The 16,227-nt window shown below is 42.4% G+C and overlaps 1 protein-coding gene across 16 annotated transcripts in view; it reads left to right on the top strand.

The window, feature by feature from the left end:
- Positions 1-16,227, top strand: part of LOC132906381 (protein muscleblind) — a 408,430-nt gene that overhangs the window by 338,823 nt on the left and 53,380 nt on the right. For all 16 annotated transcript variants that reach the window (XR_009657977.1, XR_009657978.1, XM_060958516.1 and 13 more), the window contains one exon: positions 16,038-16,208. Coding sequence is in view for 14 of the 16 variants with exons in the window: in XM_060958510.1 (XP_060814493.1) it covers positions 16,038-16,208 (171 nt within the window). In the remaining 2 variants the exon portion in view is untranslated. The remainder of the gene's footprint in view (positions 1-16,037; positions 16,209-16,227) is intronic.

The raw sequence follows: 16,227 nt of genomic DNA on the forward strand, positions 1-16,227 counted from the left end.
GCCTTCTTTCTTTCTACTCCTACGTGCCCTCGTCTTTCGTTGTTCAATAATCTCGCGTCACCTCCGCTCAGAAACTTTCTTCGAAAATGAAAATTGAAAATTGCACACCAGCACGGAGGGATAAATTCGTGTACCACGGCCAAAAGGCAAGATCTCAGTAGATAATTATCGATCGAGACCGATTGCAATCAGGACTTTTCGTGTCCATCGATCGAATCGAGATCGTTGTTAAAAAGTTATCGTGTATTTTACCGGTCTGTCGTTGGTTATATCGGCACCCCGTGCAAAAGAACGGAAGCGTATACGCTATTGTTAAATTCTTTAATAACGAATAACCAGCGTGTTAAAAATGATTTTACAAAAAGAAAATGCAAATCAATTTCAAAGCGTCTGTATACACACTTACGAGCAACGATGTAGCTCGATTCTTGTGCTAGCGCTATCTTCCAAGCGTCCTCGCCTTCTTTCTTTCTACTCCTACGTGTCCTCGTCTTTCGTTGTTCAATAATCTCGCGTCACCTCCGCTCAGAAACTTCCTTCGAAAATGAAAATTGAAAATTGCACACCAGCACGGAGGGATAAATTCGTGTTCCACGGCCAAAAGGCAAGATCTCAGTAGATAATTATCGATCGAGACCGATTGCAATCAGGACTTTTCGTGACCCAGGGCTTAGCGGTTTGCCTTTGGTGGATCGTGTCTGTTTTATACGGCGCGTAGACGAAGTCACGAAACCCTTTGATGTTGGGCAAAACTCTTAGCGCGACGAAGAGCTTGGTTTGGAGAAGGAGAAAAAGACGGAAATAGAGAGGCTAAGACCTTGGCAAGAGGCAAAAAAGGACGAAGAGACGCAGAGAAAACATCGCGAGGTTTAACGTTTCCTTTTTCTATCGCTTGGAGCTCGGGAAATTTTCTACGCCTTTGAATCCTTTCTTGCTTTATTCTTACGTATATCCTAGCTCAAAAGTACGAGGCCGTGAGCTATTTTCAATCACGTTACGCTTTGAAATGTAAATCGTTAACATGAAATCTTTTGCTTCTTTTTTAAAATTTCCATTCGATCTTTTAATTAATTTTGAATGTTTCATCGGAGAATGTTCTTCGAAACGACTGGCTATAATTAAATCGGAGTCCAGCCGATTGTGTTTCACGGACACGGTTATCCTCTAGGTCATCGGATTTTATAACTTTTAATTTTTACTTATAAGCAGACACTGCGAAAGATAAAATATAAAGATATCTAGCCGAAGTGAATCAGCGACGAAATTTAATCTGTAGTAATAGACTTGGTAGTAATTCGGTGAAATTCGTCAATAGTTTCATAACCTTTTTTAAACATTTGTCGCAAACGAGCTAGTGTCCTCGTACTTTTGTACGGAGATATACAGCAACTGTAAAAAGTATTCCTACACACTTTGAAACAGAATAACCTTTTAAAAATTCGATCAGACGGCTTGATTTTTTGCGAGAAGTTTGAAGAATTAATTTATCAGATGAGTAAGAAAATTTATTTAAAAGGTGCAATCGGTCAGAATCGCAAAAAAAAGGATTCAATGTGTTTATATAAAATTTCATCGAAATAGGTTGACGCGCCCAATTTCAGAAAAGCTACTCCGTTTTAAGGAGTGTACGAATGGAAAAGTGTTCTCGTTCTTATCTTCTCCCTTTGTTCTTTCGTTATACGTATTCGTTATATGTTACTTTCTTTCCTCGCGCTGGTTGATTTACCGCTTCGCGAAGAAGCTAGACTCTTCCTTCCCACGAGGATCAGCGCACAGCCGCCACGCCGCCTTCTTTGAACCTCCTAATTCGCTAAATTGTTATTCTATAAAGGACGGACTTCCGCCTGCCTTTGCGTCTAAATTCCCGGCGCATCGCGAGTGCGAAAAAGAATTCTTGATGACGCCGCGTCGCACCGGAGGCTTCTTTTTTCCTTTCTTTGTACCCGAGGTCTAACATCTTCCTTTGATCCTAGAGGAAAGGTCGAAAAAGGGTATCAATGTATGTATTTCGTTAATCTACGTGCAGGTACATATTTCAGTCTACGATGTTTTTGATTTCGTACCGTTAGGATCGAGCTAACGACGTTAGCGAAATTTTACAAAAACGACGAATTCGCTGATATAGTATTTAAAAATGATCGATCCTCGTGGTCCTCGAGCGAAGAATAGAGGAATTCGCGTCAAGTTTTTTGGTTAGCTGGATGGCCATTTGCGGCGGGCGGAAATCGGTACATTTCCAAGCAAACTTTGATTGTTATCCTGGTTGTAGTGGAAGAGACGACGGAGATGAAGTGGCGGGGATTGAAATCGGCAGTGTCGAGGAGATTAAGAGGGACGGAAAACAAGAGAAAGAGAAAGAGAAAGAGAAGAGAGTCTCCTCGGTCCTGAGTAGGGGTGGTTGAACGAGCCAAGCGACGCCTATTAATTCGTTTAATTGTGCTGACGAATCAAACGCTAAGAACTCAAATTTCTCTTCCTTCGTCCATCTCTGTCTATTCTCGTCTAGCCTCTTTTCTTGCTCTCTCTATCTCTCCCACTGTACAAATTATCACGACTTCTCAGGCCCGGTTAACCGTCGAGGTCCTGATACGAGCTCACGAAAGGGAGCAGTAACGCGTGTAGAAGGAGAAAGACGATAGAGAGAGTTAGGCGAGGTAGGAGAGAGAGAGAGAGAGAGAGAGAGAGAAAGATAGACAGACAGAGAATCAGGGGGGTTGGCAGCCCTTAGAACCTGGAGTGGCAAAGCCAGGCCCGCACGCTGCACTAGACTCTAGGGTGCTTCAACGTCCCGAAGTCGAAGCGGCGTTCATTAAACGATAACTCACACTCGGAGAAATGTCTTGTTAAATCGTCGATCCGACGACAATCACGGTACCCAGTGTTGTATATAGTTGAAGATCGGCTGAAAGACGCGTGGCACGCGGTGAATTTCCCTTCCATTTCGAACGGGTCATTGAGATTCGGAATAGAAGAGGATTGATGGAGAGGGAAGGAGAACGGTTGGACGCGCGCTTTCCCGCATAATTATTCCCATGTCCGTTTTCCACCGGATCTAGATAGGGAAAATGGATCCGCGTGTGTTTCGTCGTTCGCCTCAAAATTGGAATTTAATCTGTCCCTCGGATCGATGACGGCAGATCGCCGATGATCCTTGGAATTCGGCTAATGAACCTTCACAGAGAATGTTCCGCGCGAGATATAAACGTTGAAGCTTTCGTAGAAATCCATTTTTCCTTCTCGAAGCGAGGTGTAGAGAACGTCGACCGATATTTGACAATAAGAAAGCTGTGACGTTAAGAACTTCGGATACGCTTCAGTGACATGTCGAGTATTTGCATCGGACGTCGGTCATGATAAAGCATCGAGAAGAAAGGAAGAAAATGGGGCGGGGAGGGGACACGAGCAGCGAGTAGGCACAAGTGGTTAAATTCGAGATATCGAATTTCGTTCTAATCGCGACCACGAATAGGTGTAAAACATCGTGTACGTTTCCATACGCAATTTTCGCACGTGTACCATCGGCGTTTCGTTCGATGACGTTCCTAGCGCAATTACGCGACCGCTACCTGTCCATCAAAGCTAGTTCGCGCGGTTAATTAGTATTTACAATCAGATGTTTTCAGCAGTTGACGTACGTAGTGTGCCGCTGCTTGAAATACCTGATTTACGTTATCCGCGAGTTTATTCGCCGGCTTCGGCATTGATCTGTCATATCCTTTCATGGTAAGGCGCATTCACGTGTATGCGAAGCCGTCATGCCGATATTCCACAACTCGTTGTTACCAGAAGCCCTTTTCATCTATCGCCACGCATTCCGCTCCCCGACAATCGAAATCTGTCACGACGTTTTCCATCGCCTTTCTCAATTTTTATTTCCGGCTTTTCTATTTTTCTACTCTCTCCACTTTATACTTCTTCTGCTGGTTAGTTTGTGTTGCGACGCAGAACTTTTTACGCGTGACGAGTCTTTGGATAAATTAATATTCCAGACAAAATTATCTAAGAGGTGATTACTTTATTTATGCTATAGTCGTGGTTATGTCGTTTCAATTCGCAAAATTCCGCCAATATATATTTGTACTTCTCTGACTGATTAACTAATCTATCTTTAAATATCTATCTTCGAATTAACCGAGCGCTTAACCGCACGTTAATTCGAAAACCAGTACTTCCAACGTTACTTATACCATCGTCGTTTAGTTACGTTCCTTCTCTTATTCTTTCCTTCTTTTTTTTTTTTTTTTTTTTTTTTTCTTTACTTTTTATCCACGAAGTCGCTTTAATGCCTCATAGTTCTCCGATCGGCGTGAAATACGGATTGGCCTTCCGCACATAAATTTCTCGCGTTCGGCCGTATTTCAGAATCACGTGTAATCGCGCACACGCGCTGTTTCCGTTCACCACACTGTCGCGGGTCGGGTTTACGATACGGGCGTGACTTCTTCGATGTTTTCCAGATTAAAGCTACCAACCGTGTTTGCCCTCCGATGCCTTTTTCATTCCGTTCGTTTACGGCCAGGGAAAAAGCGAACATTTTTATGAAAACTTTGTAATATCGTAGAATTTTCAGATTTCTTTAAAGACGGGAACTTAAATTTAATACAAAATTGCTTACAAATTGCGATACGACGAAAGATGAGAAACGTTAAAAAATGTCGACTAGTCTTAGCTGGCTATGTTTCCTCGTCATAAACTTTTCGAAAGCTGTCAAACACGTTTCCTCAGTAGCGTCAAAATCCTTCTCCATCTTATAATTCGCGGACGAATAATTCGCGTTTTGCACGTGATGACACGAACCTCGGATAGAGTAAACGTGGTTAAGAAATTTGCAGATTCGATGCGGAGGCGGAGTAGAGAGATAGACCTGATATCAGACGATCTTATATAGGCTAGACTAATATAGTTCGTGATCTACATAAATGATCGCCAGCATCTGAATTAACTTTTACGCATTAATATGTAACGTGCGGAGGAGCGGAGTCACCTTTACGGGACTGTTCTCCTTGCCCCCTTGCTTCGGTGGCGGAGCGGCGGAGACGCGAAATTTGTCAGGATAATGAGAGACGCGCTTGGCCAACTTGTTCCTCTAATTTAGTTGGAAAGTGTCGCGTCCTTGCAACCGTGCCGTTAATAATTCCACGCTGTTATCCTGTCGCGTTCCTGTTAAAACGAACGAACCACCAATGCCGGCTCCTTGCACCTCCACGGCTTCCGGGATGGAAGTTTCAGACACCGGGAAATCTGTTTTTGCATATTGCGGGCACGTAACCGCGGCAACCCCTCTTACGCGAGGATATGATATCTGGAAATTTCGCCATAGCCAAGATTTCATTCCACGATCTTTCGCAACGACGACGTTCGCGCCCACGTTTCGCTCCAGTTGCACGACGTTCCTCGAGATTCGGGGCTGGTCGAAGTCGGAACGTCGCGCGTGCTGTGCCACGAGCCGAATCTCATTTCGATGCCGAATAATTCTCGGCTCGGTGTATCGAGTCGAGGCGGAAACGATGGGGACTCTTGTATTCCGAGAGCAAATATCCAAACGGTGGAAAGGCTGGAATAATTTACGCGATATATCACGAGCTAATGCAGCGCAGCGTGTGTTTCGACGAAGATGTAGAATATCCGATTAACTCGAAGTAAGACAAATTTTCTAATAACAGCAGTTACGTTTGTCCGAATCTTTGCTCGATTTAACGAGACAAAATAATAATAAGAACATTTCCTTTTTCCCCTCCTAACTAACTCTATACGCTCTTCTAACGATTATTATCCCGTTATCGAACACAGAGACGCTACTGCCATTTTTCGATTCTCGATCAACGTCGTTTAATTTTTTTAATTCTGTCGGAAAAACGACGAAAGACGCGATCCAAATGAGCGATCGCATTACTTCTATTCAAACGAATAGACGACGAGTCACTATGTAACTAACGGAGTGCTTGATAAATCGTCGCATTTTCCTCCTCCTCCCCTCTCTCTCTCTCTCTCTCTCTGTCTGTCTGTCTCTCTTAGCCGCGATCGATCCATGAAACGTTCTTTTTTGTCGTAACATGAATTGCAGATTCGCTTTATTGTACGTATTACATATATCGATAGCAAAACGGGCAGACAACGATTCCTCAACCACTTGTCCGTTTCTTCACGATCTACGGCCATTTGCCTATCTATCTTTCAATTTCAGGAATGCAAATCGTTTTCGCGTTCAATTAATGTTTGCTTTCGCGTATCCATTTGCTTTATTTACCGCTGGATTTATCGCGTCATCGTCAAAGATCGACGTTTCGCAGGGACTTGTTGTTATTGTTGCTGTCGTTATTGTAGAGATTTGAATGGATCCACTTGCTTTTGTACAACGAGAAAGAGAGAGACAGAGACATAAAGAGAGAGAGGGTGGAAGAGAGTGATTTTTGCTTCAATTTAAACCTTGTTCCCACTCGTCACCATTCGCGATTCAATTTGTTTATCGCTAATAATTTTCATTTGTTCGTCGTCTCATTAAGAGCTCTTGAATGGATCGTTGTACGTGCCGATAATACACTGCCCCTCGTGTCAACAGTTGTTCAACAAGAGATAAAATACGTGGAACGTTTTTCAGCAATTAACGGCTAATAGGACTAATCCAAGGCTTTATACAAGGGAACTGAACGATTTGTGATAAATGGAGATTCGAAAAATTGAATTTTAAGTTTCATACAAATAATATACAAGCTATAAAATAAATACAAGTAAAGATACAGGCATCCCTATTTAAACAAGGAACACAAGTAAATTCAATTGCTATCGACTCGAGGAAATTGCATCTTTTTACATTTTTCAAGGAAAGTTTAGCGACAAATGAAAGAGGGAAGAGAATTTCAGGTGGATAACTGCGACGAACAATTGGATAGAAATGCTTCGGAGAAGTATTGGTCATTTAACCTCATCCTACGAACCGAGCTTCCCATACAGAACGATCCGCTGCTGTTGTTCGTCATTGAGAAGTAGTTTCGTCAAGCAGAAAGTTGAAGGAATTATATCGACGCTGCTGGTGAAGCGGTAGACAGCGAATTCTCGTTTATTCGCCGTGTTCTGCGGATATTGTTAGCCGGCTATCGTTCGCTTCAAAGTTCGTGGAACTTTCGCGACGAAAAATTCAATCGATTCGAAGCAGTCAACGTGCCTTTTTCTCCTTTTCTTTTTTTACAAGCGACGACGAATTATAACAGCGATTGTATCATCGTGGGCGTATGTTTGTAATTGACTTAAAATACCACCAAGTTATTTGACGATTAAGTTAAGTTAGCCGTTTACTCGAAGATTCTATTTTAGTTTCAAGAAAAAATGGAACCGTGCGTTGTAATTAAAGACTCTTCTTTCTTGTTCGAAAGAGATCGCGTATTGATATACAATCTGAAGTACTTTTATAATTTAGCGACCCTTGCGTGTGTCTAAACGAACGGTCAAGCAAACGGTAAGAGGTAAAGAACGCTTTGTGGTTCCGAGAAATATCTTTAGCAGCTAGCGAAAGGAGAAAAGAGGAGAAAGAAAAAGAAAAAAGGGCAAAAAAAGGGAAATAACGGAATTCCCTTTACACCAAGGGTATATAGCCACTGACTCAGCTGGGCTTTCACGTTCTCGACGTAATGAAACGGGACCCCTGATGTCATTTGGCCTGGCTTTCCACCAGCGTCAGGGAGCTTTTCTAAGACGACCAACACGAGGAGAAGGTTGTACACGTGGAGGAACGCACGTAGTGTGCCGGCACTTTTCGAATTAACCAGCCGGCTCGTCTTAGCTAAAACTCCGCGTTCGTGAGAAGCTTTAGAGACGAAGACAGAAACGGGGATACGGAAGGCTGGCCAGGAAGAACGAGCAAGAAGAAAGGGTGTGAGTAGTTGGACAAGATAGAGAGAGAGAAAGAGAAAGAGAGAGGAGCTTGTCGGTAGTTGTAGCCACAATTCTAGGAGCAGAGCGTGACAAACTCGCCCGGAAACGTATGAAACTCGGCCCGAAACTCCCCTTGTCCCTCGTCGACCACTTTATCCCGTCATTCCCGCCGCTCTTTGCGAAAGCGTATAGGCATCCAGCTGTTGCCTGTCCATCGTTGCGAAATCCTGTAAAAAGTTTCTTCGCGTTGCGCTCTTGTTTCTCCGTTTGCCCGAGATCCAAGGTGTTCGTCCATTGCTATTCGTTTCGTGGCAGAAGTTTCTCCAGTAATTTTCGGTTAATCGCAGGGTGCGTTTCGTCAAAGAGGAATCGGCCGAATCGTTCGGATTTATGGGTTGTTTTTACGAACGGAGGGAGAATCGGTCGAATTTACCAAAGAATGGTTATTCGAATAATTAGTGATACTTGTGCCAAATTATATCTGCTCTTTTTTGATTTTAGAATTTTTTGCATGCTCCCACGCATATATATTTGTAATAAAAATTCCCGAAAGAGGATAAAAGTCTCATCTTTGAGAAAAGCGTATGCTTTAACTAGACATTACCGTTAAAAAAGAAAGGGTGTGACAAAAGGGTAGAAAGGGGCGTTGTATCGACCTTCGTGAGACAGCGTTAATTTCGTACACGTAGAGAGAATTAATCGTATACAAGGTAAGGGCTAACGAAAAGGCTCTCTATTTCGCAATATCCTTTCTCGGGAGCAAGTAATGCGATCAACAACGGAGCCTCTTTTGCCGAAGGAAATATCGAGATGGCGGCACGGGACGCAGCCAGCGGATATTGGCGCGATGATAGGCCAGATTGAGAGGAACTTTGTTATCTGGATTACTTAGGGGAAAAACATGACGTTGTTCCCTGATCAACGTCGTGGCATCTGTATGTATTTATGTATTTATGTATATGTACGTACCAGCTAGCTAGCTCGAATCTACGATCGCTCGAAATTTAAGGATAAACGAGGAAACTTTTTTCTTCCTTTTTCCTTTCCATCGACCCTTCCTCATTACGCAACTCCGCGTACTTTCGAATCTCATCTCATATCGGCTAATACGATTCTCTCGTATATCGTGTTTACGTCCTGCTGTGGTTTCTTAACGAATCTCCCTTATATCCTTGAAAAAATATCAAATATAGCTGTTCGATGGAACCTTTGAATCCTTCCATAACTGGCGTATACATAACAGTTGTGAAATTTGAGTATCGTTACAAAACACGATATTTTTATCTTACGAAAACAAAGACTGAACCAACTAAAAGGAGATCGACACTTAACCAAAATCCCGAATATTTTGAAGAATATGCAGATCTTTTAAAATTGTAATCATACTTGATTAGATTCCGTGCAACGTGTCGTTAATAAAAATATAGCATGTGGGTGGCTACCCCCAGCGGGATTTCAGCTTCGTTTTTTCTAAGTTATATCTTTTATGTTTTTTTTATTTTATTTTGGTTATTTTACAATTTGTCCTTATGGACATTTGGTAAAGTGTTATACCTTATTGGTGGAGAAAAAAAAATAAAATAAAAATAAATATAGCATGTGGGTATGTACGGAAAATATTACTCGGTGATATTCAACTATATCTCAACAATATCATCGATCGGAGAATTCCTTTCGGATATCGGAATGAGAAGTACTGTTCGAAAATTTCTCACGTAACGAATTTAAATACTGTGATAAATCTTGGCCATCGCTGATTTCTCCTTACTACCGCTCTGCCGAGTTCCCTATGGTAATTTCGGGGGACAAGATGAAAAATAGTATCGTCGCGTAACGGATCGCATTTAACGCAGCCGTGGGACTAATGTCCCAGATTTTCTTCGACGTCCGGTCATTTTTCTCTACTACTGAAAAATTAAACCGAAACGCGCACCCTTCTCGCCGAGTTTTCGATTCCAATCGAACAACGTGCATTCTTTTCGCAATTTTTATACGGCTCGTCAATTTATTTAGACGTCGCGTCGCGCCGCCGTTTTCCACTCTTCGAAGCTCGAACGATCCAACTTTTACGATATTCTAAAGATTTAATTTCATTAATGCCTAGATGCTTCGAGTTTCTCAACGAGTGTAATTTAATTAATTTTATTATTTTGACTGGACGTGGCCCTCTTGATTGTTCGTAATCAAAACGAGTAAATACTTTTGACGTAAATATAATAATATATCGTACAACGAAAAACAAAATCGAATTGTATAATCGTATCTTGTATGATTATAAAGAATTGTAGAAAAATTACATATACAACGCTGGAACTTGGAAAGTTACTTTAGCTAAGAGCTAATCGAAGTAACAAGAATGATCACACGTAAGCATCGTATCGTTTCATAATTAAACGGCCTTTGTTAAAATTAATTGGATTGCTTTATTACGTCGTTGTATCTTTTACACGTTTATCCGTGTTTTTATAAATTATTTCTCGATGCGAGAAAACGCGATTACGTATGCCGGTATCCAATAATCGTGTAAAATAATAACGCCTTTAGTTATTCTTATTTCGCGCGAAAACGATCAGCTGCGATTATATGATAAATTATGCGAAAGCGACCGATTCTAACGAATTCACTTACGAGTGAAAAATTATAGAAACACGCCATAGTTACAGACATATCGTACGTGCTACGTCTCTCAACTTACAATACCCATCGATTAACCTAATTCCATCCGAATGCCCGATACTTGCACTTTGCGATGCAAATACGATTTATAGGATTGTTACAGCAGTTAACAGGGTTAACACTTTTATGAGCGTCAACGAACAGAGAAACGCGTACTCGGTGAACCAAATACACGTATATACGTATGTAGGGAGGGAGAGAGAGAGAGAGAAAGAGGAAGAAATTTTGGCAAGCAATATCGGTGTGAAACAAGCGTGTTTAAACGTAGCCACGAGGCTAATGTCGTAGCTAGTTCCCTCGACGAAATTAAGGGAAATCGCGCGCCGCTTGCCGTCATACGACACCGTTGCACAGGAAAATCGATATGCAAATCTACGCGCAAATCCTAGTAATCTTGGCCACCCGGCCTTGCAGCCCTTGCAGCGCTCCTCCGTGCTTTCCTACGTCTCTCCCATTTCCTCTCTACCACACTGCGCCTCTTCCACCTCCTTCCCCCCTTTCCCCTTCATCCGCTTCTTCTTCTCCTTCTACCTCTTGCTCTTCTTCTTTCTCGTATCTTTATTCTCTTTCGCTTCTTCGTTTCGTCGCTGCGAACGCCTCTTCCAGACCCGTTCGATGTGCCAGTTACTCTCTATCATCCTGTCTATGACGCTTTTGCTCTTTCAACGACAACCGATCTTCCGCTTTCGGCGTGTGACTCCACCCTCGCGAGACGTGAAGCGCATCAGAGGCGAAGGGAAGACGGGTGAGAGGTTATAAAGCGGGGTTAGCCCGGAGTCTGAAGGATCGTGTTCGTCGGCCACCTACGACGACAAGGCTTTATCGAGGTGAAAAAGGTTGCTCGACGTCGACCTTCTGCAACCATGAAGCGAGCATCCCCTACCACCCCTTCCGCTCCCTTTATCTCTCTCTCCCTTTCTTCGTTTTTCTACATTTCTCACTTGTTTGTCGTCTTACCGCTCCGTCTACTTTCTTCCCTCTCGTTTTTTAAGACTGTTGGCAGGGTATGTTTGGTCGGGATCCTTTTTGACGCTTTCAGGAAGATTTCCAGAGAAAAATATTTGATTTCGTTTGTCTTTTTGGGACGATTGCGGGGTTGTAAGAATCGAGTATACAAAGTTTCCCAACTTGCAAATATTTTCACTCGTATTTTTTATATTCATACTTTAGTTTCTTCCCGTCAAGCTTTTATATCTATATCTATACTCTCGCCTGGCCCGTGCAAACAAATCCCCTCGCACAACCTAAATTAAAATTAACTATCGCTGCAGGCATTTCGCCTGTATTTCGTACTTTTTAACCACAAATCCCGCCTTTGATTCGCTATTCGTTCGATTAAACGCATCCACCATCTTAAACGGTGATAACAGAGCAACGTGTGGTAAAAATATTAGTTACCCTCTCCAAAACAGTTTTTCATCGTCGTCTTCGATGTTGCTATGCGAGATAATACCAGAACTTTTGCTTCTATATTTGACGAAACTAACGCGAAACTTGACACGGACAATTTTACTCCCATAATGTAGTACGTTTATAATTTCGTTGAAATTAATTTCGCCGTTGAAAGTTAGAAATTTTAGCGTATAAAAAATCTTATACCCCGTTACTTTACCGATAGTAACGCATTCCAAAGATTGACATAGAAAATATCGCGCGTGAAGTCTTTCTTCTTCAATTTCTTATTCCACTTAATTCAGAAACGTTCACGGCGCTCCTAACAAATGCAAATGCAACGAGACTTTCGACGCGTATCCCTCGAGCATATGTTTTCGTTGCGGTAACAATTTGTTCGAGTGGGGCCGCGACCGTTCGCACGTTCAAGCTTGGGTATAGGAGCGGAGAAAAGAACAGGCAGCAGTTGTTTTCTCGCTCGCGAAAGGTCAGACCAACGGAAAGGAAGACAATCAATCTTGATCCCAATTATCGCGTCGTTCAGCGACTGTAATTGAGTCGACCCCATCTCGCACTCTGTCTTCTTTCTCCGCCGCTCCCTCGGTGACGCCAGAAAGTCGAAACTGCCAGAAGGTTCGAGTTACTTGACCACTCTCCTCCGAGTGGAATATTTTTCGCTGGTGGTACACCTGCCCGCTTTGGATCGATGATTTATGTACGAACGAATGCCAGCTGAGGTGTCGGTAACCTTCGATTTGGGTTGGTTGATTTTCCATCCCCTCGATTTCACCTTCTTACCCTTACCTCGTACTCTCGTTTCCGTAACCAGCAATTTGCTCGTGAACGTAGCGAGATCTACTTTAATCACCATCTTCTGTTACGCCATGCAACGGATGCGTAATAATAATATACTCGTGTATTTATATTATCGAAAGTTTGTTCCATTTGCTGGCAATTTTACTAATTCTCTGTAATCGGTATTTTAATCTAGTTCCATGGAAGCGTACCGTTGTTGATTAAAAGGTTAAACTAATAATTACTATAAATAAAGCGTTCGGTATCAGTAAACATTTTGTATTTCTCGTTGTAAAGATTGATTTTAGAATTTACGTGGCATTTACCTACTCTCGACGACTACTGTAAATTCGCAAAGCGTTAAATCTCTTTATTGTGACGCCGTATTTATACATACATATATCTTCTCCTCCCCTAAATATCATTAAAGTTTCGTTAAAATTAGGAGGGAAGGAACGTTTCGCATGGTTCCCCGGAGAATGCTGTTTCTTATCAGTAGACCCTTTAAATCAACTTTAATACTACGCTCGCCAGTTAGCACCGTCTAAAATATACGCTCGCTTTAAATTCCAAGGAAACTACCGTTATTTGCATCCCGATGATAATGCGTTCCTCTGTTTATTATTAAGTTCAACCGACGCCATGTTAGAGTCTGGCAGGAGCTTCAGCGCGGCAATCGAAGATTATGTTCTTCGCGATTGCGTTCCCCACTGCGAGCAGGAATCTTTTACGAGAAAGCGCAGGAGATCGTCCCGAAATTAATCGTGGCTTTAGAATAACGCGTATATCGCGTGATATTTCAGAAAAGTTTGATAAGTGTTATTACACCAGTGGAACACGACATTTGCATCGCAATCGCGTATCATTTTCGAGTGTTCGAATCGATTTACGTTTATTATTGCGCTATAATTGGAAAGTAGCGAGTTATCTATCATAGAATCTACACAGTTTTTCACGTTCTAGTACTTTGCATAGAACCCAATATAGTGCCTTCTGTGAAACACTGTTGCAAATAATTGATCTGCGAAACTAAGCATAGAAATAGATATTAGACTGATCGCAAAAATCTAGTGGAATCTGTCAACTATCGATTTGCGCGATGTTACAAATCGTACGAAAAGTAGCACGTGTAGATAGGCTATGATGATTGGCGGAGGCCAAAGGAGCAAATCAGATTTTTCTGGCTCTCTGTTGCAATCGTAAAGCCGCTGAAACATCGCAAATAAGCTAGACAACGTTCGTACAACTGCTCGACTCGTAGTTTGTCCCGAGCAAGGAGTTCCGCTTCGACGTTTATGAAAAAACTCGCGGCTTGTTCGCGTTGATGTTAGCGGCGATAGTTTTCGCGCTCGACGTTCGTTTATATCGCAGCGAGGCTGGAAGAGACGAAAGGAGGTAAGAGCAAAGATGAAAATCGTGGTAAAGTGGAAAGATACGTGCATATATAGCAAAGAAGGTAAAAAGCAACACAGAGAAAAAGATAAAGAAAAGAGCGAAGCGATAAATTAAGAAGAGAGCGAAGTGGTACTAAATACAGAAAAGAAAACAAGAAGATAGAGGAGAAAAGTTGGAAACATTGATAGAAGATAGAAACAGCTATATGTAAAAGCAGAGAGGAGACAAGGTAGAGAGAGAAGGAGATAAGGGGCAATTGCGTTCTCAGTGGGTCGAAAGTTTCTCGCTGGCTGGTACACATTATTCCTCGAAACTCCTCGAATGTGCTTAATTAGGCGATATTTGAGGAGGCATCCCTTCACAGACGAGCCCACCCTCTGAGGTCGGTTTCACGCTTGCAAGCTGCTATTATGGAAAGCCACTGGATTTCCGTAAGAAAGCACGGCTGCCTACCGGCTGCTGTTGCCTCACCTTCGCCATCCTAGACGTCTTACCTGAACTAATATTGTTAGGGTCTAATTAGTACCATCGTGACACCGCCTGACCTTGTTCTTCACTCTCTCTCTCTCTCTCTTTCTTCCTCGATCCTCTGTCTCCGATCTTCTTCGTATCTTCTGTCCTCTCCGCTCCTTCCTTTTCTATAATCTTCCTTTCTCCCTTCTGCCTGTAACTCTGCAGGGTGTCGTTAAAAAATGATGTCAAGATGCCTGCACAGGATCGATAATCTTAGCCGATCTAATTTGACGAAATTACTTTCAATTCAATAACATTATTAGCGACAATAATCACTACATGTCGATATTATCGAGGACTTGCAATTAAAAATGGTCGTCTTAAAAAGCTTCTAATGCGTGTTTCACGCAAATCAACGAACGATTTAGGACAAAAATCGTCAGGGTACATTTTCAACGAGTGTACGTTCATTTGACACAAACGCGTCTTGACACTTGTTTCACGATGCGATGAATAGGGATTACGTCCTATCGACCTGCTTATCCATCTCTGACTTTCACGCAAACTTCCGTGTCATGGTTGTCGAGATGTAACCTGGCTTGAAAGTAGCTTACATTCGAATCCGTCGTGTCGAACGAAACGCTATCGTAAAATAGTAAATCAACGTTCGTTTCGTTACCTTCGTTGTTGTTAAAGAACCATAAACACCGCTCTAATTTCAATATTTCGAATTTCCTACGAGAACTGCATTTTTCTGAATCGTTAATGGGAACTTTTTGAACCATATTGCCCTCTCCTTTTTTTTTTTTTTTTTTTTTTTCAATTATACCACTTACTCCCACAGCAGCGCAACGATGCGCAGAAGCCTGAAATCACGTTAAAGCTCGCTACGGCACCCAAGTTACGAGAGGGCGGAAAATCTAGAGAGAGGAAGGCAGAGCTTTCGATATTAGCTGCATTATAAACCACTTGTACGTGAGCGTGTTTCACTTACGGGCAAATTGCAGATAGGCTGTGTGCGCACGTAAGATTACTGCGCGATTACATTGCGACGCGTGTAATGGTGTCGTGTTATCGCACGCGTGGACCTTTCGTGGGAATATTGTTCACGGTGGAGAAGGGTCTGTAATTAAAATTGCGTTTAATCGTGCTCCTCTGCCACTTGTACAAGCTCCAGTCCTTATGTGCTCGAAGAGGAATTTCCTGCGTTAACGTTTCTTGTTAATTCTATGCTATCCTTGAATCTTATCGACGATAACGTTTTATCTGCGCCAAAAGCGACTATAGTCCGATATATCTATTAGATACGTATAGAAAGGAATCCTGTTCCTTTCGTTCGATACTCTCTGTACTTGTACGAACGGAACGTGGCCTATATATGCGTGAAAGGCGATCCACGTCCGTAGACACGACGTCCAGAGTCGATCGTAACATATTGGGTTTTATTTCTGTTTCAGGGCCGATGTAATCGCGAAAAACCGCCGTGCAAATATTTCCATCCACCGCAGCACCTGAAGGACCAGCTTTTGATAAACGGGCGTAATCATTTAGCTCTGAAGAATGCGCTGATGCAGCAGATGGGTCTTACACCGGCCCAACCATTAGTGCCTGGTCAGGTACCAGCAGTGGTATGTCCGAACTTTAACA

This window comes from Bombus pascuorum, chromosome 4 (genome assembly GCF_905332965.1).
Source record: "Bombus pascuorum chromosome 4, iyBomPasc1.1, whole genome shotgun sequence".
Classification (NCBI taxonomy): domain Eukaryota; kingdom Metazoa; phylum Arthropoda; class Insecta; order Hymenoptera; family Apidae; genus Bombus; species Bombus pascuorum.